This window comes from Calidris pugnax, unplaced genomic scaffold (genome assembly GCF_001431845.1).
Source record: "Calidris pugnax isolate Ruff unplaced genomic scaffold, ASM143184v1 scaffold38, whole genome shotgun sequence".
NCBI lineage: Eukaryota > Metazoa > Chordata > Aves > Charadriiformes > Scolopacidae > Calidris > Calidris pugnax.
The window spans coordinates 13,195,012-13,221,387 of NW_015090995.1; the positions used below are offsets into that span (position 1 = coordinate 13,195,012).

A 26,376-nucleotide genomic window follows, 5' to 3' on the forward strand; every position below is an offset into this window, starting at 1 on the left:
GCTGGGGCACAGGAGATTTGGGAGCAATACAAAGCTGGTGCAGAGGACAGGACAGTCCTACATGAGAAACAAGATAAACTCAATAGAACAAAGCACAAAATCGTATGATTAGTAATAAAAAGGGCTTTTAGTATAAAGGTTCATCAGTCAGAGAGAGCACAGGGGAAAGACATTAAACTACCGCAGGAGAAAAGGCCCTCGTGGGGCACTTCTAGCACACACAGCTGAGTACGGTTGTGCCAGTGAAGAGCACCGCGGATGAATTTAAATTAGCGCAATTAAGGTCGGTGCAGAGGACAGGACAGTCCTACACGAGAAACAAGATAAACTCAATAGAACAAAGCACAAAATCGTATGATTGGTAATAAAAAGGGCTTTTAGTATAAAGGTTCATCAGTCAGAGAGAGCACAGGGGAAAGACATTAAACTACCGCAGGAGAAAAGGCCCTCGTGGGGCACTTCTAGCACACACAGCTGAGTACGGTTGTGCCAGTGAAGAGCACCGCGGATGAATTTAAATTAGCGCAATTAAGGCGGTGCCGCGGCTGGTGCGTCCCGCCGGGGCCTGGGCTGCCCGTCCCGCCAGGGGGCGCCGCAGTGCCGCGCCCAGCCCTGCCAGGCCGCTCAGCCGAGCGCCGAGTCCGCCTCCGCCCCCGCCCCGCCGCTCAGCCCCGCGCAGCCGATGCCCGATGCGGGCCGGGGCTGAGGTGAAAGATGGCTCTGTCGCGGGGGCTGCGGTGCTGCCAGCGGGCCTTCGCCTGGCTGCCCGTCCTCATCATCACCCTCGTCGTCCTCTGGTCCTACTACGCCTACGTCTGCGAGCTGTGCCTAGGTGAGCGCCCCGGGGGCGGCGGGCCGGGAGGGTGGCTGAGGCGGTGGTGGGCCGCGGTGGGGCTGCTGAGGGGGCTGAGGCGGCTGTGGGGGGCGGCTGTGGGGGCTGCTGAGGGGCTATGGGGGGCTGCTGAGGGGCTGTGGGCTCTTGTCCCGAGTCGCGAGTCCGTGCGTTGTGTGTCCTCCCCTCAGCTGGGGGAGGTGCCGTGTGTGAGGGGAGGGAGGTGTGTGCCCGCGGTGCAAGTCCCTGTTGTCGCCGCACGATGAAGTTCAGGTGTGATTTCTGGTCTGAGCGGTACCGAAAATCAGCCTGAGGGGAGACCTTCTCGCTCTCTACAACCACCTGAAGGGTGTTACCAGGTGGGGGTCGGTCTCTTCACCCCAGTAACAGGCGATAGGAAAAGAGGAAGCGGCCTCAAGTTGTGCCAGGGGAGGTTTAGATCTGATATTAGGAAAAATTTCTTCGCCAAAAGGGTTGTGAAGCGCTGGAACAGGCTGCCCAGGGAAGTGGTGGGGTCACCATCTCTGGAGGTGGAAATGACATGTGTCTGTGGTACTTGGTGCCATGGTTTAGTGGTGAAGTTGGCAGTGTTAGGTTAATGGTTGGGCTGGATGCTCTTAAAGGCCCCTTGCAACCCAGATCTGGAGGTGGAAATGACATGTGTCTGTGGTACTTGGGAGCTGTGCCTAGGTGAGCGCCCCGGGGGCGGCGGGCCGGGAGGGTGGCTGAGGCGGTGGTGGGCCGCGGTGGGGCTGCTGAGGGGGCTGAGGCGGCTGTGGGGGGCGGCTGTGGGGGCTGCTGAGGGGCTATGGGGGGCTGCTGAGGGGCTGTGGGCTCTTGTCCCGAGTCGCGAGTCCGTGCGTTGTGTGTCCTCCCCTCAGCTGGGGGAGGTGCCGTGTGTGAGGGGAGGGAGGTGTGTGCCCGCGGTGCAAGTCCCTGTTGTCGTCGCACGATGAAGTTCAGGTGTGATTTCTGGTCTGAGCGGTACCGAAAATCAGCCTGAGGGGAGACCTTCTCGCTCTCTACAACCACCTGAAGGGTGTTACCAGGTGGGGGTCGGTCTCTTCTCCCCAGTAACAGGCGATAGGAAAAGAGGAAGCGGCCTCAAGTTGTGCCAGGGGAGGTTTAGATCGGATATTAGGAAAAATTTCTTCGCCAAAATGGTTGTGAAGCGCTGGAACAGGCTGCCCAGGGAAGTGGTGGGGTCACCATCTCTGGAGGTGGAAATGACATGTGTCTGTGGTACTTAGTGCCACTTAGTGGTGAAGTTGGCAGTGTTAGGTTAATGGTTGGGCTGGATGCTCTTAAAGGCCCCTTGCAACCCAGATGATTCTGTGATTAAATCACACTCATGAGTCAACTTGTTCCGGTAGCACGGAAAACACTAAATATTAGAAAGAAAATGTTTGGCACTGGCTGGTAATTGTATAGTTTAACGTAGCAATTTAACTATGTAAGTTGCAAGCTTTCTTGTGTTTGCTATGTTCTGGTTTAGTGAGTGTGTAAAACCCCATTACTAGAAGAACTGATTGCTCGGTGTGGTGGAGGTGGAAGGGAAAGCTGGTAGCTTGGGCTTCTGAAATTGTGAGGTGGAGCATGTGGCCCTTTCTTTACAGGACAGGGTAAAGCGGATGAAGGAAGCCAGAGTTCTCAGAACGATAGTTTGAGATGTTTCTGTGGAAAGAGCTGCCTTCTGCTACTGCACAGCAAACTTAAATCAGAGTTTTGTTAGGGTTGCCAATGTAGTAAGAACTATTGTTTTTTCTCAATGGAGACTAAACTGAAATGCAGCTTCTTTGGTCTGTTTCAATTGGCAGCTAGGCAAAACCCCCAAATACTTCATGGCATTTTATTCTGTCTCTGAGCTTGTGGGCTGTTTCTTTCTAGAATTTACATGAAACAATATCTCCAAGGTGCATGTAACTGTTGATTAGACCTAGTGACAAAAAATTTAGAGTATTTTTCTGAAACGTTGTCAGTCTTTTGAAATATGCTTTGTTTGTGGTGCTGTGCAAATCCGGTAATACTTAACACTGGCTAATTCCAAGTCTCCGTGCAGCTATTAGATCAGCTGTGCTGATTTAAGTGGGGTTTGGATTGGGCCTGTGTTATTCTGCAAATGCTGGTTAAGCTGGCAGGAGCTCATCTCACTGCCTAGAATCACAGCTTAAAATCACTTCTTTGCCCACACTTGTCCTTTTTTTGCCCCATCTTTCTCTCTCATGTATTTTGTTTGCGTGTGGAGGAGGTTATCTATACAGAAGTTGAAATGAATACATTAATTATTTTAGGATTTGAACATTAACTGTTGGCATATGCCGTTACTTGAAAGCCAGCTCTCGGGATGTTATCTCTCTTCCAGATTTCTAACATAGCAAGGATATAGTTTTGATTTCTGTTTTTCAGGCTTCCATTGTGTGTTGCCATTTCAGCTGTTGCAAGTGTGTAAATAGTAGATGCTCTGTTTGTATTCTTGATTTTCATCTTTAGTTGTGCTGGCTGCCAAAGACTGAAAGTAGCGTGGAGGTGATGTCCTAGAGGTACCTCATGATAGTGGATTTTAAACTTTCAGTGACTGGTGATCTCTATGGTCCCTTCCAACTCTAAAAAATTCAGTGAAATTCAGTATGGCCACAAGTCAATACTCCAGAGGAGGCCTTGGTTTCCTGTCTGGTTAGTGGTTGCTGTCACAGTGAGAGCAATGACCCAGTGTCCTGCGATAAAATCTTTTATATACTCTTTATTTAGGAGTGTGCTCTTTCTTCAAGTGAAATCCTTAAAAGGGCCATGCTGCAAATGTAACGTGTGCTTCAGGGGGCAATCAAGCAATATTTGTGAAAAGCTGGTGTGTTCTTCATAGTTTGATTTGCAGCAAACCAAAGGGAAAATTTAAAAATTTCCTAACTCTCTTGTTCATTTGAAATTGAGCATGCAGAGACATAGCAAATATTTGGTCTCTTTTTTCCATCTGTGTTCTTGTGTAGATCAAAATTGTTTGTCAGCATGGTTTTAAGAAAAGCTACTTTCATCAGTTAAAGCCGGACCGCTTGGTTCCTACTCTGATTTGCATTTTCAAAGTTTGTTATTCAAGTAAGATGATAGAGTGAGTCTTGAAGAGTAGAGTCTCTTTCCAGGGGCTGGCTGTAGGCTAGAATTAAAAGGCTCCAATCCCTTGGTCGCTGCTTTTTCTCTGCAGTCTAACGGAGTTACTGAAGGGGTCACTGCTGGTGTGTGTAGTCTCTCAAATCTTTGACTCTTGCAAGATCACGATCTTATTTTTTAAGATTACCGCGCCTGTGGGAGATGATCTGTGGCCGCTACTTTCCTCTCCTCCTGTGTTCCTCCAATGAACAACACGTTTTAGTTGCAATCATTGGGTTCAAGGCTGTAGACTTGATATAAGGGACTCCCATCCCATGAATGATCTTTGTCTTCCAAGCAGTATTCTGTCAAGATATCACAGAGCTGCTCTGTTTTTTCAGTTAAAGAAATATGTCTGTATCTTTTCTGTCAAACTTGGACGATGGCTTTTAAAATAATGGATGGTTTTTAAAATAATCAGTAGAAGTAGGCATTGAGCAATGTACCCTTTGCTGGTTGCTCTCAGTGGTTCCGTTAGTAGGGACTGTTCTTCCCATGATTATGGTACAGTAAGAAGGGGTGGTAAAAACTCTGCTGGTAGGAAGCGTGAAAATAATGGAGTCATTACAGTGTATCCTTTATTGCTGACTAGACCAAAGCCAAGACAACTTGTAATTTTTCATTTATGCTGATGCAGAAATGGATTTGGGCAGGGCTCACTGTGGGGGATCAAGACCACCTAGAGACTAGTACAAAGCAGGCTACAAGTACGTGCTTGTAAGTACATGCGTAGAGATGTTGCTTGGATAGTTGCAGGGGAGCCCTGGTAATCTTGTCAGATCATTGTCACTAGTGGATTATTTTTGTATATATATTTCTAATGTACAAATAACCAAAATATATTTTATAACAAGGGAAAATACAGCATAAGTAGCAGTTCTTGAACATCTTGTTGTGGGTGTCGTTTGCGTGAGTAAACAAGGAATTGTTATGGTTTGTTATGAATTGTTATGCTTTTTATTTGATGCTAAACTGCAGGCTCTCTTTTTGGCTGTTGAATTTGAACTTTTTTCCTAAAAGGGCTCTATGTCAAATAGAAACATTATTTGTCACAAACTTTTCTGGGAATCCTGTTTGCTCTGCAGACACATGTTTTCTTTCTTTTTCAGTGACTCTGAGCAACCCTGTGGAAAAAGGTATGTGCATTCAATTTACTATTTGACATTCAGTCCTTGTGTGAAAAGATTCACAAATGTTCTGGTTAAAATATCAAAAAATACTTTGTCAACTGTTTTGAATTTACATACTCTTTCAGTGTTGCCTTCCTGCAATTATGCAATTATTAATTATACAGCACACATTATTAGACATGCTCTAGCTTTTTGATGCATTGGGAAATGCCTCTGTTTAGTTGCAGTACAAGTGGAAGAACATGAAAAGGCGTTGATCCCTTCTACTCTTTCAGGAAAATCTATGTCTGTGTATATTCCCACACAGGTTTTCTCCCTACATGTTTTATGTTTTCAGAGCTGATTTTATGAGATAAACAGAAAAGACTAGTTCTGTTCTGTGGCCTACCAAAAGTGAAAGCTTTTTTAAATGTTTTTTTTCGTAGGGAGGCTTTTGCAGATGTTTTGCTTGGTTCTGCTGACCGCTAGCCATGTATTGAGCAGCAACACAGTAACCTTCAGCTGCTACCACGGATGAGCCAGAGCAAAGGTTTCTGTCTCAGTGTTATTTGGCTTGAACACTTCTCAGGTTCATTTGCTAGTCCAGGTTGGCAGGTTTGTTTCTGAGGACCCAGATGCAGTATCATGAGGTCGCTGAATGAGTCGGGCAGAGCAGCAGGTTCACTTGAGGAGACTGTTTCCACTGGTGCATTGTTGGAGGCCAGTCATGTTCTAAGAATAAGGGGTTAATGGCCATTTTAGTATTCCTCCTCCTCCTCCTCTTTCCTGGAGGTGCTTTGGTGGCATGTGGCTAATACAGATGGCTTCTTACCTAGAAGTAGGTGTAGTGGTTTTCAGCTGGCAAATTGTTCCATGAAGAACAATGCCAGCTGATACTTTAAAGATCCTCCAGATTGCTGCATTAAGTAAATTCTCTTTCCACTAGAGAGCTGTCATAATATTTGAAACTGTTACAGGGGAGCTATAGAAAGCATGCTGTTGATGATTATTCAGCAGATGAAAGTTATTAGTTGCCTAATCTATTAATGCATCTCCAGGTCAGCTTCCTCTAACGTGCTGCTGTATTGCTTTATCAACAAAATTAAACCTGTTGCAAGATTTATCTCGTTACATATTAATGTAAAAACGACTGAGCTTCACCTGCATGTAGTATAAGGATAACATCTCAAAGCTAAGAGCGTAATAATGAAGTGTCATTGATTTACAGATCACACAATTTATCACGTTCTTGTGAGGTGTATCAGATCATTTGCCATCTCATTAGAAAGTCTCAAAGCTGTGCTTGACCTTTTTACCAATTGGATTTTCATACAATCAGTCTTGCCTAGGAAGTTAGGAAGTGTTTGGATTTTAGATTTTTCTTTCCACTAGTAGGTTACTTTAATCTTAGTTTGCTAGAATTTGAGGCTTAAATGAAATGGGGAAAAATGAGGTTATTATTATGATTAAATGGTGTGTTTAAATAAAATTGTCTTATAACTGTTTGATAATGTCTTAGTGAGTCGAGTATTAAAGAAATAACAATCAAATGGCTTGTGTAGCTGAAGAATAATTGTCCTTTGATTCTGACCTGCAGTATGGCTGCTTATGCCCAAAGTCTTTCACATAAAGTTTGCATATTGAAATAAGATTACTTTGATGCATGCTGGATGTCATGTGATAATGTTGTGTCTAGTGGATTACAAGTGGATTTCACAAGACCCGTTTTTGCTTAATTTGAGGAATGTTTTCCTGATTTGTTTTATTGCATCAACTGTGGCAAATCTAAAAGATGTTTAATAAGAGATTACATTGTTTTTCTGGTGAGGTAAAGCTCTGCTAGAGCATGTTATTTCTCTTCAACTCCTGTAAGCGCTGACTACATTGCCCAGGTGGACAGTGCACTGATAACATGGTACTGTCATTCTAAGTGTATTTAGTAGCAAGCAAACCCAAAATTTGGAGATGCTGGAGCATCACAGTAGTAACACTTATGCTGCTCAGCACCAGCCAGTTCTGCTTTGCCTGTGCCTGGGGTGTGGGGAGGAGACAGGAATCCTGTCATTCCCAGTGATCCAGGGCTGTCACCTGCCCCGTGGCTGCACTCTCTTACAGCTCTGTATTCCTCACCCGTGGAATTGGATGGGGTGGGGAAGAGGAGCCTTGTGAGACAGGTAACCCCTAACTGCAGCCACAGGTCTCTGAAATTCTACTGACCCTCTGCCCGAAAGGCTTAGCTGTATTGTCATACTGGTTGGCACTAGAAATCTTTTTTTTTTTTCCTTTATTTTTTGTCATTGTTGTGAAAGATTGGAATTATGCCCATCATGAATGAAACTTTTGCTTAAAAAGTCATTGTTCTACTTCTGTTTTTTTTTTTGTTCTTTTTTTTTTTTTTTTGTTCTTTTTTAGTGGCCTATCTTATAATATTCCATATTCTCTTTGTACTCTTTGTGTGGACATACTGGAAGTCTATTTTTACGCTCCCGGTGCAGCCAGGCAAAAAGGTAAGAGTCCAAGCACTTCTCTTCATTGCCGAATGAAAGCAGGGATGCTAAAGAGAACTCAAAAGTCTTTCAGACTAGTTGATATGGAAAACTGACCGGATTTCCTAAAGAGATGGAAAGTGACCTAGAGTTGTTCATAAAAACTGAGTAATTTACTGTTCTGAGAACACTTTGACTCCCCAAAGAGCGAGATGTACATCAGAGGTGGTGTTAATTTCTGAAGCTGCCTTTCCAGGTATTCCAGGAGCTGATAAGATTCTTCATGTTGAGAATAGTAAGATTGATGATTATTACCTTCCATATTTATAGTGTCGTTGATCTCTAAGCATTTAACCAGTTGCAAGCCAAATCCTGAGGACCTTCCTTAACCTAGACTTGCTGGAGTCTTCTGAGTAAGGACCTTCAGTTTTGGTTTTCACTCTTCATGGAAGATGTTATGGTGCAGGTAGAAATGGGTGTGTTTGTAGTGGCAGTGGGGTTTCTTGATCTCTTGGGCCAGATTGTTGTGGTGTGTATGTGAACATTCAGTGTCCCACCACAGCCCATCCAGCTCTGCTGGGAGCCCTTTGCCAGCTGGAGCTGGCCTCTTTGTAGTGGTTAAGTTTGCTTTGTTTGCCAGACTTTTTTTTTTCTTTTTTTTTTTGTGATAGTGAGGGATAAAGGAATCATCTTCATTTTAAACATGCTGAGATTGAGATGTTGCGTGTCTGTGGCAGTGAAGACTGAGGTGATGTGCATAGCATATGGCTTCTAATCTGGTGCTAGGTATATGTGTAGCTCCAGTCCTTGTACTTCTCTGAGAGCAGCCCTTGGGAGAAGGACTTGGGGGTGTTGTTTGATGAGAAGCTTAACATGACCCAGCAATTTGCACTTGCAAATCTACATGGCTATATTCTGATCCTAATGACAAGAATGTGGATTTATAAATAACAACTAACCCCAGCTTTAGAAATACAAAACTGTGGCTTGGGACAGATTTCTGCTCAGAAGGGAAATGCTTAAAATGTCCTTATCATGGTTAGTAGTATTCATGAAAAATAGTAATCTAAGGCAGCAGGAATAACAATTTTAGTGCATTGTTTTCGGATCTTAATTTCGGTTATGTGTTTCTTATTGATTTATTGCATAGTATTTTGGCTGGCCAGCACTTACTATCTCTCTGTGTCTTCTTAACAAACACGTCTCCATATTAGATTAATGTCATTAGAAGGAGCGGGAGGTAAAAATGTTTCCAAACTTGCCTGTATTTGAAGTCTTATCTCTGCTCCCAGTGGGTGACTGCTTCTCTCCTGCCTTCTGCTTGCAGTACCATATGTCCTACGCTGACAAAGAGCGCTACGAGAATGAAGAAAGGCCGGAGGTGCAGAGGCAGATTCTCGCCGAAATGGCCCGGAAGCTGCCGGTGTACACGCGGACGGGGAGCGGAGGTCAGCTGGGCACAGCTCTGCTTCCCAAACCCAATAACCCCGCTGCCGTGGTGGGTGCTGGCACCCGGCTGGTGCTGCCCTCCCACCGGCGTTCCCGCTGCACGCACCCAGTAACTCCTGCACCAGTGATGCTGGTGCCCTCTGCCTCGGGTTTTATGTTTGGGGAAACAAGCCTTGAATGCTTCCCTTCCTGTTTAGCCAAGTACCAGGCGATGCCTCTGGGAAGCAATATGTTATCCTTTATATTTTCAGTTCAAAAGCTTCCTTGTGTTGTCAGCATTTAGTAATAGAATGATAAAATTGATACTCATTTTTACTTAAAATAGAATCCTGCTTAGAGGTGCAGGACTTAATTCTGTGAATAGATTTCTGGACCTTGTTCTCTGCTTAAATGCTTCCTGCCCTCCTCTCAAAGCTTGAAAGAAATCCCGTGCACCTTTTGGAGGCTCTGACCTGTTCATCTCTGTCAGACAAGCCAAAGAATTCTGAAGTGAAGAACTGCTCTACAGGCAGGGATCAAAACAGAATGTATGTACAGGCTGAAGAAAGGTGGAAGCCAGAGGGAAGTGTACAGTGTTGTTTTATCCCTCCTAAGCTGGCTGTGTGCTTTGCATGAGGATTGTTCCCCGCTCCTCTGAGTCTCCAGAGGAACGATGAGCCTCGCTTATCTGATTATCACCCGGCAGCACAAATCAGCTGCAAATGCCCTCATCTTCTGAAGCGACAGGGGAAAAAATACAAATAGTTAGGAAATGAGCAGAATATTAACTAACATGAAAAAAGAATACTTTTCTATTGTTTGGTATTAACATGTCTTTAATTTCAGGTATTCGATTCTGTGATAGATGCCAACTAATCAAACCTGATCGTTGTCACCATTGTTCCGTTTGTGCCATGTAAGTTCCTGGATCGTTTTTCACCGACCCAAATCCAGTCACCGCTGAGTTATGGGGATGGGCTGGGCCTTCACGTGTCCCTTCACACAGACGGGCACCCGAGTCCCTCTGTGCCGGCTGCAGCCACCCCTGTGTCCCTCAGCAGCGTTAGCGTTTGCGTTGCTGTTATTTGTGGCCCTGGAGTGTTTGCAGTTCCCACACCTACAAGCGTATCAGCATTAAGTTGCTAGGAAACATGCCATTGAGTGAGAATTAACTGATTAACCTAGGCAGGATAAAATAAAGTATGATTTTGACTTTTTAAAAAACATTTTTTTTAAATGTTCCAAGTCTTTACCTGTGGTGTTTTACAAAAGTATTGAGCCCTCTAGTGCAGAAATCATTTTCATTTCTTTTTCCGTTGTAGAATATCAAGGACATCGGTTGATCTTGAAAAAGTAATAAATATTCCATCTGAAAATTATATCCTAACTTAAAAAATTCAAAGAGACAATGTAATCTTGAGTTTGTGTCATGTAGAAGTCTAACAAAAACCAGAGGCTTTTGCTATTAATCTGCAGTTGGCCATTACATACCAAATAAAAATCTTCAATTTTTCTTTTTTGTCCTTTTGCAGATGTGTGCTAAAAATGGATCATCACTGTCCGTGGTATGTCTTCAATATTGGTGTGTAGTTTTCTGAAAGGAGAGGCTGTTTAAATATATTTCTTCCACAGAATAGTGTCTGTGTGCCTCCTTTGGTTTAGACCATGCATCTCGTTATGTTGGGAAATTTATAAAATAATTGCACTTCAAAATTGCCTGAAATGTTTGATATTTTGAAAGACAGATCATTCATGTGTGTTCCAGAAACTATGTGTTAAAAAAAGCTGTTTTATAGATACAATTTAAAACCCAACTGCTAATTCAATCTTTGACTATTACTAAAATTTTAAAGGGACTTCAGCTTAGCCTTTAATTTTGGGTATCTAATTGTTTCAGCATGCAGTTGCAGTTGGTGGTTGCTTCCAATATTAATATTTGCACGCAGATTGTTTCTGAAGGGCTGCCTGCACCTGTGCATGGTCAGAGACACTTAATGTAAATAGCGCATGGATGAATTCAGCTTTATACTTTTTGAGAATTGCTGCCACTAAATTTCTTAAACTCCTCCTTTTTTAAAAAAAGGAAGATTTCAGAAATCAGAAGCAACACAAACATTTCCCCACCTGAACCTCCCTGGTAATCCTAAATTGTAGGGGATTTTTCAGACTGGAGTTTTGAGCCAAATAGCTACTATTTCTTCAGCGTTCTGTTGTTCTTTAGAGTTGTCCTGTGCATGGAGAATTATAAACAAATTTTGATTTTATTTGACTTGTATGTAAACAAACAAGCAGTGGTGAATCTGGCTCCTGAGTTTTGCAGATGAATAAAGTAACACAGAAATCCCAGATCTGATTATCTTTGCAGCCAAGAAGCAGACATAGTAATTAGAGCCTGCCTCTGGGACAGATTTATCAGTGGTACCAATTTAAAACAGATTCCAAAAATAAGGGCTGTCCTTTCACTTGGCATAGCAAAAAGTCAAGTGAAAAGCAAAAAGACTTTAGTTATATTTCACTTTAACCACTAAGGGGAGCTATTTAATGACACAACTGTGTTGTCTAATCAAAAGGCTTAATAAAACAACAAAAAAATGTGTAGTACTCGTGTTAGAACCATGTTCTGTACATATCCTGATTTCAACTTTGCTTTTGTTCTCTAGGGTGAATAACTGCATTGGATTTTCTAACTACAAATTCTTTCTACTGTTCTTAGCCTATTCTTTGTTGTATTGCTTGTATATTGCTGCAACAGTCTTCAAGTACTTCATTAAGTATTGGACAGTAAGTTGTGAAATCTGGTTACTTTTTCATACCCTGTGAGTCTGGTGGGGTTTAGTCACTCCTGTTGCTTTTTTGCTTTCCGTCAATAGAGGGTCTGCATTTCTTCCATAATGTATTTTCCTGAGCCCTTTTTTGATTATAACTCCCATTATATGTCTGAAATGTACAGTGAGAAGCACATAGACTTCAGGAATTTCTAATTGTAGAGTTAGGTTCTGGCAAAGAAGTTATATCCCCTTCCTGTTCTTGTGTTTGCGTGTATGTATGTCAGAATCCGAAGTATAGCATCCTGCACTGATCCATACATAGTTACTGAGCAATATAAAAAACCTTGTTCATTTTCTAATCCCCATATGGCTCCTTTCTCAATTTAAAAGTTGACTGAAATAAAGTGTGCTTCTCATTCAGTTATCGATTATCATTATATGCAAGCAATGCCAACTGACAGTTCCAGTAAAAGACTGGCCTTTTATCTCCAGTTTATGTCCCCTCTGCTGCTAACTCTGTGTGACTGTTTAAGTAACTTACCTTTGCTGTGCATTAATTTACTAAATTTCTGTTTTAATGGCTAATCACTTACATAAAATGCCTCCTGAGATGCTGGTGGGACACAAGCAGGAATTGTTTCTTAGGCTAAGAAAGGCACAGAGGCTGAGCTCTGTGGCTGCATGGATGGGATGCGCAAAGGCTGAGAAGGAATTTTTTCCCTTGGAGGTCCCCTCAGCTTTCTGTAGATCTGTGCTTGTGAGGATCTCTGGCACTTGACTCTTCTACTGTAGGAGGAAAGAAGTGTTTATTTTGCTTGTAAGATCTTGCTTGGCCTTTAAACTCTTCCAAACCATCTCTGCTCAGTTCTAACGCTACCTGGTTGCTGTAGCTACAGAGGCCAGGTTTCTTGGCATGCCTTAAATTGCAAGAGGTGCAGAATTTTAATAGGTGCACAGGAAACTCAGCAGAACGCACACAGGGCTTCAAGAGCTTGTGCCTGCTGATTTCCCTGTGGGCACAGGCGTGCTCCTTGTGCCCAGGTGGGAAGCTGTGGTTGTACTGGCTCTCTTACATACAAAAAGTTAGTAGCAAACCCCTACGCTTTCTGCTTTGGTTACAGGAGGGGAAATGAACCAGATCATTTTTTTGTCTCTTCTTGCTTTTTATATTAAGGTGTGAGAACTCCAAATAGGAGATTTAGAGAATATCTTTCTTCTCAATAGGAACAAAGAATTTTCAGCTTTTATTTGTTCTTATATATATATCTTATCTGTGTTGCTTTTCTTTCCAGGGTGAATTGACAAATGGACGGTCCAAATTTCATATCCTTTTCCTTCTCTTTGTGGCGATCATGTTCTTCGTGAGCCTTATGTTTCTGTTTGGTTACCATTGTTGGCTCGTTAGTAGAAACAGATCTACTTTAGGTAAGGCTCTTGTGTCTTGTTTCTTTAAGTAAAACATACCAAATGTGTTGTAAGATGAAAAACAGAAGGAAAAAAAAAAGGCATTTGTGTTCTGTACGTTCCTGCTGGCTTATGAGGGGAGGAAGATTTAAGATCTTGGCACAATGCTGCAGAAATTTGTCACTTCAGATGAGCTGCATTTATTAGCTGGTGTGACAAAAACTTTCTTAGGGAAATGAGAGCCTTAAAATGTAAAAGTCCAATTACAAAGATGTTATGTATATGTATATCTATATTTGCTGTGAAATGAGTGCAGCTTTTCAGGAACAATGGTTCTTAATGTGCATATACTGCAGTGCATCCTAAACCAGCTGAGTAGGATTGGGAAAAACAGTGTCCATCTTCATTGACAAAGGCAAGGAAATTATGGCTGTAAAACCAATGAAATGCAAATCTGAAACGGTATCATTTTGTCGAGTGATTTGTTTGTCTTTCCTCAGATAAATGTTCAAATTTTAAAGCTTTTTTGAATAAAGTTTTGTACCAAAGCACACACTGTGAAGAGTCTGAGCAAATACTCAGATTTGGTGTAGTTGTTAGCTCATTTCAAGGGGCACTGAAGCTCATCTGTGCCAAAACGTCAGACCTCTGCAGCAGTTTAGAAGGTAGATAAAATTGTTTCCAGTGCACTCAAGGTTCTCCTCCCCTCTCTTTCTTTTGTTAATTTTATGGCTCTCCATAACACGGGGTATACTTGCGTATGTTTGTTCTTAATGCTTGTTCATTATATCATTAATGAATGGCAATTTAAATCTCCAGTGCCACTTCTGAAATACGCATTGAAGACCAACCTACTTAATTCTGCAGATTTTTTACTTAGAGATTTCTGCCCACTGAATTTCAACAAGTGTCAGGCAGAGATCTTTTAACTCTATTCCCCAGATTAAACAAGCCATTTGTGGCTCGGTTTGACTGTTCCACGTGGTTCAGTTGCAAGACCAAATTCCTGCCTTCAGTTTGAAAGTCTTTACAGGCTTGCAAAATGATAATCTATCTTTTCAAACTTTTGTCAAGCTAGTTCATAATGTGTTAAAACATGTTGTCTTTAGATGGCTACAACATGCACAACCCTGTTTCAGAGTATTTGCATTGATTTTCATTTTTTTTCACTGAAATTGCATCTGTCTATAGAGGCTTTCTCGGCTCCAGTGTTTCAAAATGGCCCAGATAAAAATGGATTCAATCTTGGCTTTGTAAAGAATCTTCAGCAAGTGTTTGGAGAAGAAAAAAAGCTCTGGTTACTACCCATTGCCTCTAGGTAAGTAATAATCAATTCAGTGCCAACAGCTGATACAATTAATTGAAGGGACAGACTTCTAAACGTCTGCAGCAACCTCATGTGTTACACCTGTGGTTGTGTGGCTTGGCAGACTGCTGGTGTGCATCGTTACAAATGCAGCAACAAGCATCAGCTGTGTTAATCCTCTTCACCAGAAGTCTGGAAGGGAAAGATTTTTGAGGGCTAAATGCACAGGGTGTTTGAACTCTGCCTGGACTCCTGTGACATGAGTGCGGCTGGGCATTCACTTCAAAGATGCTGTTTTCTTCATCCATCAGACTCTTCTGCCTGAGTCCTGTTTCTCAAAGTAAGGCAAAATGATGCAGTAGTAAAGTAGTAGACTAGTGGTAAAGTACACGGGAATTGAATTCCTTTAGTAACTGGGCACAATTTAAAATAACTTCCTGGGAGAGCAATTCACAACTTTTTCAATAGCAATGTATAAGCCCCAGTTGTGTCCCCACTGCCCTCTGTTTTCCACTCCTAAGTACAGTTGAAGGGAAAAGATCAGCACAGAAAGGCTTTCTGTTGGTGAAAGCAGCGCTGAAGAGCCAGTCAGTCAGATGTTTTCCTTAGTCTCCCCCTCACTTCTAACTGTGCATAAGTTAATTTGTTTTCCATTTTTTTTCTGTGTCCAAATGATGATCAAGTTAGGCACGTTTAAGTTCTGCTAAAAATTACTTAATTCCAGTTTACAGGTTTGAACTTTTATTCCCCAAAGAGCTTGAAGGAATTGAGGACTAAAACTACTCGCTAGTAAAACTTGGTATCTGAGCTGCCACAAAAAATAAGCCCAGTATTTTTCAAAACTTAAAAATAATTTAAAGTAAACGTTGGAAATACAGGCAATGGGAAACTTTGTTTGCAGATAAAATGTGTAGAAATTGGCATCCTTCAGAGTCACTTGTTGCTTTTTACAGTATTTTTCTGTGGTTTTTTTCCCTTCAGCCAGGGCGATGGACATTTTTTCCCAATGAGAGCTCTGTGTGAAGCTCAGAATCCTCTCCTGGCAAACGAAGAGCAGTGGGAAGATGATGGAATAGATGAAGAGCCTCATGGTAAGGTAACACTAAAGGAAATTAGCTGTGTCTTGACCTACAGTGACTAATGGATAAATTATAAGAGCTAATACTGTGTTTCATAAGTGACTCCGCAGCTCTGACTTGGCTAATGAACACAGACTACAAATAAGCCCTTCTTTGGAGTCAGCTTTTTTTTTTTTCCAGTAGCTTTCTACTTGCAAGTAAATGAACTGAGAGTTTGTTACAAGTTGCAAAGAGAAATTGAAATTTCCACAAACTGAGTGCATTTATATATAAACATTGCTGCATGCAGCACAGTTACTGGAGAGATTGTTTCTGTAAAAATGAAAAGACGAAGATTTTTTTTTTAAGTGCATTTATGCTCTAAGATTTTTGAAAAAACATGCAAACACTTGAATGCAGTGACGCGTTTAGGAAGCTACTTTATACTTCGTTTGTTCAGCTTTCTTACAAGAGTACAGGAGTTCATTTGGTTTTGATGCTTGCCTGGCAAGGTGCTAATCTCCATAGAAGAAACAGATGTGCTGAAAGCAATTCTGGGTGAACCGGTATGTTTATACAATAGATCTGGTCACTTTCTGAAATCTGAACATAACCTTTTATGCTATGGATGTCCTATTAGAAAAAAGACTTTTTAGGTATATCCATTCTTTGATGACTTCTGTTGGATGCATCCAGAATTTCTCCGTTTGAACTTGATTATTTTTTTTTTTCCTCCTTGCATATTTACTTCCAGGCTTTGGTCTCTGGAGAATACAGTATGTGTCAGAATATCAGGGTTCATGTCAGAGACCCCACTTACCATGTCTGAGGGTTCAGAAATCCTATAAGTTAAACAAGGGCTCATATTTTTTCCTATGGAGCAAGGATTTCCTTCACAGGTTCCATTTAAAAGAAACATGATAATTTCACTCTTCCCTTTAAGGAGTGGTTCAAGTGTTAATTTATTCTCAGGTTACTATAATTAGGGGATCAAGCAAGTATACTTGGAGAATCAAATATCACTGCCTTATTGTTCAGAGTGTAATTTCCACAGTCATGCTCTTTATTGCTTCAGAATATCTTTGAGAAGCTTTTCTGATCATGTTCCCTTTCAGGGTGTATGTTTTAGTCATACATGCACTATATGTGTTTGGGAACCCGTGAGGAAGACTATAGTCTTGGCTAAACGGGCAACAGAAACTTTTCATGTGAACGTGTTTGTGTGCTACATTCTGTGCAATGAGCTCTTTAATCCTGACAGTGGAGTATTTGCTGCTCAGTCTCTGGTTAGCTCTTTCCTGCAGCTGTTTGTTCAAGTTATTCCACTGCAAAAGAAAGTCTGGCTTGGTTTTTTTTTTTTCAAAGCGCATTTCACGTACTGCTGGGGAAGGAGACTGTCCAGGATTTTGTCAATATGTCTGAAGAGGCTCTTTTTGGCTTTTCTTCAGATTAACTACTTTAATTAGTTCGTATTTGTGTATTAGAAAACTACCTGTTCTTCCTGTTTTGTTCTTTACACTTTTGCAGTTACAAGGTGACACAAATTAGCTTTCAAAGTAACAAAATAAGGCATCTCTCTCTATTTTTTTTATGGTGCTTAAAATAACTTCTTTCAGAATGTCAGAACTTCCTCCAACTTCTACATAGTATAAATTCTCTGAATAAAAAATTAATTCTTAAGTATGAAGACATTTGACAGTGAGATAATTTTTGGCCAGAGCAGACCCCAGAATCTGAATCTGGAGTTTATATGAAATCCCACAATTTACAGTGCTAATAAAATAAATGACATTTACAGGCAGTTGGACTAGATGATTGTTCTAGGTCCCTTCCAACTGAAATATTCTATTCTACTAGTCTTTCTCAGTGAAAAAATAGTTTGGAATCTTATTCCAAGAAGCTGTAGAACTGTAATATTGGTAAAATTAGAACCTGTTACCGTAATGTAAAAGCCAAATGGAGCCTATACAAAGTTACAGACAGAAGTGAGAGTGAGTAGATGGCTGGCAGTGTCTGGGTCTTGGTCCATGGCTGGAGAAGTTTTAATGTTTTTGCAGTGGCTGTGAGGTGAAGGTGGGACCTACAAATAAAAGAATGCCCTGAATAGAGATTGTGTCCTCTGTATGTCTACAAATCAGCGATGTGGAACTGGAATTCAGATGCTGCAGCAAATGTTGGGGGAAATCTAGTTCCCTTTATTTTTCTTACAAACAGGCAAATTCTCCTCTCAGCCACCAGTCTGAACATCTGAATTTTGCAAGGTGAAATCCCATGTGGAGATGGGGGGCAATGTGTGTGGTTGGGAGGGGAGAAGCATCCACCTTCCCTGGATGCTTCTGAGGCCGGTGTTGCAGGACAGAGCAGCTGGCACTTGCGATGCGGCTCTCAGCCCTGTCACTGCTCTGGTTCTGCGAGCAGAGCGATGCACAGAGCTTTCATCAAAAAGCTCCACAACAGGCAGGGTTGCCTGACTCTTGCACTCTGCAAGTTCTGTGGCTCTCCACAACCACCAGGTCAGGGCACAATTGATTCAGTAATCATAGAATCACTTAGATTGGAAAAGATGTTAAGATCATCGAGTCCAGCCATATAACATAGTTTACTCTGCCAAGCAGTTGTCTATTTTTATTTGGAATGATTCTTAAAAGCACACTGTTATACTAAGTTAAAAATATATTCTCAGTGAGAAAACCAGATTTACTTACCTCTAACTACTTTGTTTTTCACTGTATAGATTCTGGTGAAGCTTCATCCCTTGCCATAGAAAGGGAGACATAGCAGTTAGAAAATGCAGCAGTATGAAGCTTGTTCAGAAAGGTCAGTATTTCTTTCTTCATTACCTTCAAAACAGCTGCTCTGGAGGGAAATTGGCAGGTACTATTGGGTGACATCGTACCCCAGAACGTGCTGAGGGCTGTGAAGTGCAGAACCTTCACACTGGTCTGGGGCAGCTGCAATGGGGGCATTCCATCTAGGCCTCACAGCACGCTGAAGGGCAGAGACCCTCTCACCAGAGAACTGTGTTAATGCTTGCTAGTATTTCACCAGTGTTTCTCCATCTTGTCCAGAAATACATTGTTTAAGAGAACCTAAAATAAAGCGGTGGCTCTCCAGTAGCCCTGTGCTGGGTGTTGACACAGTTAACACAAGAGCTGAGTGCTGTTTGTAGGGGAGGATACAAACCCTGCAGCTCCTCTGGTAAACGTGGTAGGAAGGACTCTCACCTCTAACTTGTTGTTACGAGAATGGAAGTGTGTTCAGTGATTCCTGAAAGGTGAGAATGTGCAGAAACAGTCTTAAAAGAAACTGAAGTTGAGAACAGCCAAGTTGCAGTTAGGAATAAATGGCAGTAACTTGTAATGCCCACATCAGCTGCTACTCTCTTATCTATTTTTTTTCCTGGAGAAACTTGGGTACATCAGCAGATGGTACAGTTTGGGGAAGATGCTGCTCGCAGAATGTTCACTGCTGTATAATCTGCTCTGACTTTCCTAACAGCAGGGAGCTCTCCTGCACGGGTACGATTGCAGTAACCTGCAGGCCGTGTCCTCTGCAGTCTCTGTGAAACATTTTCACAGTGGAGTGTAATTAACCCTGACTCAAGGTGTATCCTCTGCTGTCCCACTTGCCAGAGATGGAGTAGTCAAGTAGAATTTGCCCTTTTATTTCCTGTGGGTGTTGAATAACTGTGTTGTATGGCAAAGCACTGAAATCCACTGCCTGGCTCTGCACACAAATAAGGCAGCTCAAGTATAAAGAGGCTTCTTGTAGTTGTGATTCCATTTGCTTCCATTGAGAAGAAAAACCCCAAAGTATTTTTTCTGTCAGTAGTCAGTGAGGACCCATATTTACTGTTCTACAGAGGGAGAGATAGAACAGCATTTGCCCTGTCATTCTGCATGGCTTTAAAATGATGCTCAAAGTCAAGATTAGACAGCCATCTACTGCTCATCAGATCAGTGCTTACAGTTGCACGTTTTTCTTTATTTAAATTTCAGCTTTCCTCTCAGAAGTCAGCATCCCTTTTCCTGGCATGGACTTCACTTTTGAGGGGCAGAAAACAAGTGGATCTTCAAGATGAGAAAACATCATGAAGTATCATCTGATTGGAATCTGCATTCTGGAGTGCTTCTCCAGAAATCACGCTATCCAGATTTTTCAGGGCTTTATAAGTTTAAGTTACAGAGTGAACAGAACAGTTCTACAGAGTGATTCTGGCCAATTTTCTTTGGCCCGCTCTCTTTATTTTATAAATAATATATATTTTTTATTGAAAATAGGTAAAATGTACTGATGCAAGGTGTTGTGGTTTAGCCCCAGCCAGCAACAAAGAACCATGGGTCTTTCGTTCATTTCGCACCCCTATCCACTCCCCCCCCAGCAGCAGGATGGGGGGAGAATTGGAAGAAAAAGGCAAAAATTGTGGGTTGAGATAAAAGCTGTTTAAAAGAACAGCAAAGGAAAGAGGAAAACTACAATAACACTGATAGAGGAATGTACAAAACCGTTAATGTACCACTGCTCACCCACTGGAACCCGAAGCCCAGCCCTCTGATTTCCCTCTCTGCCCCTTCTCCCCCCCAGCTGTGTACTGGGCATGATGTCACATGGTAGGGAATACCCCTTTGACTGGTGCTCGACGTGTCCTGTCCCAGCTCCCTCTGAAATTTAACCTTGTACCCACCAGAACCAGGACACAAGGGCATTTCCAAAGGCCTTTTAACTTTGCAAACATCAGGGACTCAAGTTCTTGAAATTCTTCCAAGCCATAATATTCTTGGGAATGGTGTTTATTTTGAGACTGATTCTCCAACCCTCTGACAAGTAGGATTTTCTAATGTGTTTAAAGTTCTGTCTGAGTCAGTTCAACTCGATGAGAGACAGACCCTCTTAAATTTGGCACTAAATTGATAGTTGGACGTGTGTTGAAAGAAAAAGTGCTGAACGCGCACACATAAACGTGCAGCTGTATACAAGAATAAAATATCCACATTGCCAGTATCAAGATTCAAGAATATTGTGGCCATAGATTATTTTTTATAATTGTTTTAGGAGGGTGTGATCATTTTAGAGTTTGAGTTATACTGCCCTTTGAGCCCAATCCTACTTGCAGGCACCTAAAATGTGAAAGGGAACTTTAGACACTGCATTAATTCCCAGGGTTACAATATCAACTCATTCCTGGATCAGGTTTGATGGAAATTTGTGTGTTTATGGAGGCAGAAAAGAAGATGTAAATTCAAAACACAAGTTGGAAATGTGCACTGAAAGTTTAGCTCCAACAGTAGTGTTTGGAGTTTATGCTCCGCAAAGGTGGTTTCAGTCCCATAATGCTGAAGAGGTGAGTCATGTGTTGAACTTTTTCAGACTTCTTAAGTAAATGTAAAAACTGATGGTTTAAAGTTTTTTTTTTTTTTAGCACTAAGAGGTGATCAGATTTTTTTCTTCCTCTTGCTCCATTTGCAGTCAAAGGGATGTATCACTGGGTTTATTCTGTGGAACGGAACTGAGAGTTTTCTGGCAGGTTTATATGCATTTTTCTAGACCTGAGTCTTTTTTTTATCAGCACGGTTCAGACCTGGTGACTCCATCACGTCTGAATTGGGTGCATGCTTAAAGCATTAGCATACTGCCTTTAAGATCATTTGTTACCATTTTCTATCTCATTTTTGTGCTTATCACCCCATTTGTGTTGACAGTGATGACAGAAGCAGTTGCCCGTGTCATGAGAAATTACCTGGGTAGTATCTGTTTGGTGGCAAGGGCTTTGTCTCCATACTGAATCCTTTTTTCCTCTGTTTGCTTTGCTGCTGCTACCAGTGGGAATACGCTTGTGAGACAGAAGAGAGTCTTGCAGCAATTTTCTGTCCGTAAGAGTAGAGGTTTAATGACCCGGTATAAGCAGTGCCCTGCAGACAGGTATTTCATACATCAGACAGTGACTGCTGTAAAATGTCTTTATTGCTGAAGGTCGGTTGTTGGGAGTCAGGGTGGGCTCTGCCAGGCTCGGTGTGGGTGACTCGCTCTTCTCAGAGCGGGACTGAACACCCTCAGTGTTCCTGCTTGAACCATGTCTGCTGGGGGGTTCTGTCACCTAACGGCCCTTGAGTGCTGAAACTACTTCTTGTGTCAATCTAAACCTGTGTTTCTGGTGTCAGTCTCGTGGTGGACCTTAAGCTGTGTTTGGTGAAAGATGGCAGTAGAATTAATCATCTCATTGTTAGCAAAACCTCTTCTGGAGGGGGCTCTTGAGAGCAAGATGGCAGCTAAACACAATAGGAATGTCTGGGAATTTAGCACCAACAGAGGTGCTGTTTGTGCCTTTTAAAACTCTAATTTCCTTGTATAGAAAACCAGGAAGATGTGTTGGTGACATTCTGTTCTGTTCTGTCAACTGAAGTGTATTTAAGATGGGGATATCAGAGCTGTGTCTGGAGCCATGTGGATTTACAGGAGTCTTTGGAGCAGGTTCTTGTACCCTGTCTGGATTTGGTTCTGTTTACAGCCCTGTCCTTCTTTCGGTGTCACTTCTGCCCAGCAGCAGCTGAGTTACCAGCAGGCTCTGCAGCTGCAGCACTGGTCACTAGGTAGTGTGTAAAAGCAGTTTTTATCTTCTGGTTATTATTAAAGCAGCTGTCTTTATGATACGACAGCTATCCAGCTCAGGTTCAGAAACCATTTTAAAGGTTTCCAAGTAACTGACTCTTACTGAGTAACCTTTCTTGTAATTCATTACGGCCACTTTTTCCCGTTCCTTCAGAGTGGCTCAGCCTCACTTGGTTGTAACAAACTCTTGCCCAGGTGGAAACCATAAATATTTTGGTAGCTTTGGAACCACTTCGTATCAATATTGCCATGTCAGATTGTTAAAAGCTTCAGAATGAAACATGAAACAAATGGAAAAGTTGTGTAAAAATGAGGCAGAACAAAATGTGGAAAAACCATGTGTCTGAGTGACTGAACAAGGGCGATATCCTGTGCTGTGCCTGGCACTGGTTCTGTTTGTGCCGTGGCTCAGTCGGGCAGGTTCCTTGGCATCCCGTGGTCCAGGCTGGGTGCAGAAGCTGCCCCGAGAGGCGGGTGTCTGGGGACACAGCCCCAGCCTCGCGTTTCCTGGTGACATTGTGTGTCTGTGTTCTTCAAGGCAGCACAGAAATGAAGAGTCGGATCCCTGTGGGGAGACTCAGTGTTTCTCAAAATCCTGCTGTGAGACCTCTTTGCTGGGAGCATTATCGCAGCTGATGCTGCAAACATGATCACAGGTGGCCTACTAAGGAGAATACGGTTTTTCTAATTAGCATTTTAGGCCTTTTTAAAAAGGCTGTTAACTAGAGATCTGGGCAGTGTAAAAGCAGTAATTTTGAGTGCACCCCCTGCTACCTGTGGTTCTAATGCTGGGCTCCTCTTTACTTTTTAAATTTACTTTATTTTGTCCTTAGCTTCTGAAAGAACGTTGCGTACAAATAATGTGATAAATGCAGGATGCATAAAGTTCTGTCAAATATGCTATGTAAATGCACTGGAAAATAGAAATTCCTCAGGCTGTCTGTAGTCGCTGCCACAGATAACAAAAGAGAGAAAGTGCTCGGCTGAGCTCACGGTCGATTTTTAAAAACCCAAATAGCTCTTTAAGAAGTACACCCACTACAGCATCTACCGTGTGCTCTGTCCCTCCCTCTAATCCGCACCCAAGGGCTGTCCCTGCCATCACTAACTCTAAGGGCTGTGCAATCAAACCTCTCCCTTACCTGTAGCGTGACACACCTCGCCTGCCTGACAGAGTTCAGTTGTGTGACCGTGGTGCTCCCTGAGCTGTGTAACTGCAGCTGGGGCAGTGGGGAAGCAGAAGCACCACTCTCTCCACCCCATCCAGGGGGCCATTTTCTCTGGCTTTGAATCAGATCTACAGTACAGAATAAAGCAGAAAATCAGTGGTTTTCAGCTCAGGGTCAGAAACGGCTCTTGTCTGTAGAGGATCTTGTGCTGCCAGCAGAGCTGGAGGTGTAGGAACACCTGTATTTAGGGAACAACTTTGTTGGCTGAGCTTAAAGTAGCCAGGGGAGGTGGATCTGACTGCCAGCAGGAGAGTGCTCTTCACATGGCCACAAGGCTGCTCTGTAGAGCAGATAGGGTATTCTGATGAGACCATGGAAGCTGGAATGGGACCACCAGATGCTGACTGTAATTCTGCCATCGGTCATCAGGTAGTAATACATGTAGCTTGAGTGACAGCAGCGCTGCAGGTGTCTCACCAGGAGCGTCTCTGAAAGTGTGGAACGCAGCCATGGGTTTGTTAGCTTGAATCAGGGCACAGAAGTGTGTTCCACCTCAGCACAGCGTGTTCTACCTTGCCTTTGGCATGTTTGTTGTTTGTATTTCAGCATTTTCCAAATGCATTTCCTGTCCTTCATGTGAGCGAGGACTTTCTCTGCTATAAGCAACTTTTCCAAGTGCTGTCATTGTGTGACAGAGGAACGTGCTTGCTGGATCTTACTGTGGTACCTGCCACCACTGTCTTCTCCCTGCACTCCTGGGTTAATGCTCCGCAGTAACTGACCACCAAGACCCACCTCTGCACCTCTCTTCCCTCTCCCATTATGTTCAGGTACACTGTACTCTTAAAAAAAAAAAAAAAAAAAAAAAAAAAAAAAATATTTAATTTATCAGTTGGTAAATGGAGAATCCAGAAAAGCAGAAGCAAATCTTCATTATTCCCCTAGTAGCACATTGGACGCAGCACAAACTGCAATTACTGAAGACCCACTTTCTAAATAAGAACAACTCTTCAATTCAAAATTGATTTCAGTGTCTTTGGAGGTGTGAAGGCGACACACATGCACGCACACACACACACAAATTAACCACAATAACTCTCAATTCCAAGGAGAGTATTATATGAAAAAGAAGCAGCTTTCCAAAAAAAAAAAAAAAAAAAAAAAAAAAGAAACCATCATATTGATGTTTCTATGGATAGCGTTGTGGTAAATCCTCTCCTTGGCCAGCGAGTCCTGTCCAAGGAATTAGGACTTCTGTGAGCCTCACTGCACTGAAATTTTGTGTTGTCTTTTGCCGAATTGATACAGTATGTTTTTTTGGGTAGAATAAGATTGTATTCCTTTAAACAGGAAGCAGTACTGTGTGTTTTTAGTAGGCTGTACCTCGTGCATGTAGTGTACTGTCATTGACGGGATCCGGGAAGCTTCCTCGGAGCCCTAGAACCACGAATGTTTACTTCCTGGAAGAAACCAGAAATGTGATTCAGCAAAATCCATACCAGCTGGTGTGGACTCAAAGCACAACTTAGTGTTACCATACCTGATGCATAAAGTCTGTAACATAATATGAATGTAAAGTGTCAGGGGAAATAAAAAAAACAACTTCCTTTTCTTCCCCGAAGGCAGATCTAGAGAATGACGTGCTCATTCGGGCCCGCGCCGTCGTGACACCAGCAGAGAGATCTGCTGTTTGCGTAGCTGGCTCATTCACAAAGGCATTGAACTAGCAGGCTGAGGAGGTACTGTTGACCTTGTTTATTAAGCCAGAATTAATTAACTCAAAGGGTCACGTTTTCATTTCAGTGACTTCTGTGATACAGATTTTTGAAACCGATTGATAGTACTTGAAAATACCCTCATTTTGCTGATATTTTTCCAATTTTATCAGCTTCTGGTTTGCTACAGAACGTTTGCAAAAATAAACTAGTTCTGAAACCACCAGCTGAAGCATTTGCATGGTAGAGTGGCTTTTTTCATGAAAAGTAATGGTCTGTCAAACAGGTTGGCAGCTGTGAGCATTGCAGGGCTCTGGCATCACCATGTACTCCTCCTGCTTAATGCTTTATTTCCTTTTCTGGCAATTAACATCGAGATCAGTCCCACCGTTACGCAGTTTTGTTCTTGTCCTTTTTCCATCTCCCTTTGAGAGAGTCATTCTTCTTCCTCCTGAATATATAGTTAAAATATTATCGGCTTTCAGCTCTTTGTGCCACGTTCTTGGATCCTAAGGTGAGTAGGTGTCATTTTAAGCAGTTGTGCCACGTGTTTTATTTGTAACTAATCTCAGTGTTTGTCAGGTATCAGTTTGCGATTGTCATCGCTTGGGCTGAGCTTGCTTTGCTTACAGCACTGGGATCCAACTTCCTGCTCTGATTCTTTCCTAAAAATCTAATTTCTTCATTTTCTGGCTTCAGTTTGGAATGTAAGCCTTGTGAAATAAAACCTAAGTTTACATTTCAGACATGAGCCTGTAAGTTGGTAATGCTTTCATGCTGCTTAAAATATTTTTTGTGTATATGAGGTTTTAAGATTTCAAAAAAAAAGAAGAGTTATGTTAAGGAGGGGGAAAAAAAAACAAAACAAAACAAAAAAGCCAACAAAAAGGACAAAGGTATCACCTTTGCTTCATGCTTCAGTTGTGCTTAAAAAGAATGCCTGCTAGTATCAAACAGCTCATACGACACGCGGGTACTTTACCTGAAGGCATTCCTGCTCTGTCAGTACTTACTAGACTTGAACTTTTCTTGAGCTAAACCTTGGGCTAAATCCCACGGGAAGCCTGGAAACAAACCAGCCAACCTCTCCTCCTGTCTCCTCGCTGAGCTGGGGAAGGTGTGCGCTGCACCTTCTCTTTGTGAGAGATACAAAGCACCAGGGATTCTTTAAAGTGTTGGTGCAACATTTTTCTCTCCTGCCTTTTTCTGGGGGATCCAGGAGCTTCTAGGATTTGTGAAATTCCCCGTAACAACACCTGTTGTCCTGCTGTAATGAACAGCCGGGGCTGGTGCGAGGTGGCCTCCCCTGAGAGGAGGCTGGGGTTTGTGATAAAGAGCTTGTGTGAGGAGGTAG

At 42.4% G+C, this 26,376-nt stretch overlaps 1 protein-coding gene across 1 annotated transcript; it reads left to right on the forward strand.

Annotated features, from left to right (window-relative positions):
- The first annotated feature begins 689 nt into the window (after positions 1-689).
- Positions 690-24,184, forward strand: ZDHHC15 (zinc finger, DHHC-type containing 15). Its single transcript, XM_014955365.1, has 12 exons — positions 690-832; positions 5,083-5,109; positions 7,495-7,589; positions 8,896-9,016; positions 9,843-9,912; positions 10,529-10,561; positions 11,657-11,777; positions 13,057-13,189; positions 14,360-14,486; positions 15,456-15,565; positions 18,267-18,349; positions 19,531-24,184. The coding sequence occupies exons 1-11, from the start codon at positions 715-717 to the stop codon at positions 18,308-18,310; spliced, it is 999 nt and encodes a 332-aa protein (XP_014810851.1). The 5' UTR covers positions 690-714; the 3' UTR covers positions 18,311-18,349; positions 19,531-24,184.
- Positions 24,185-26,376: the final 2,192 nt, after the last annotated feature.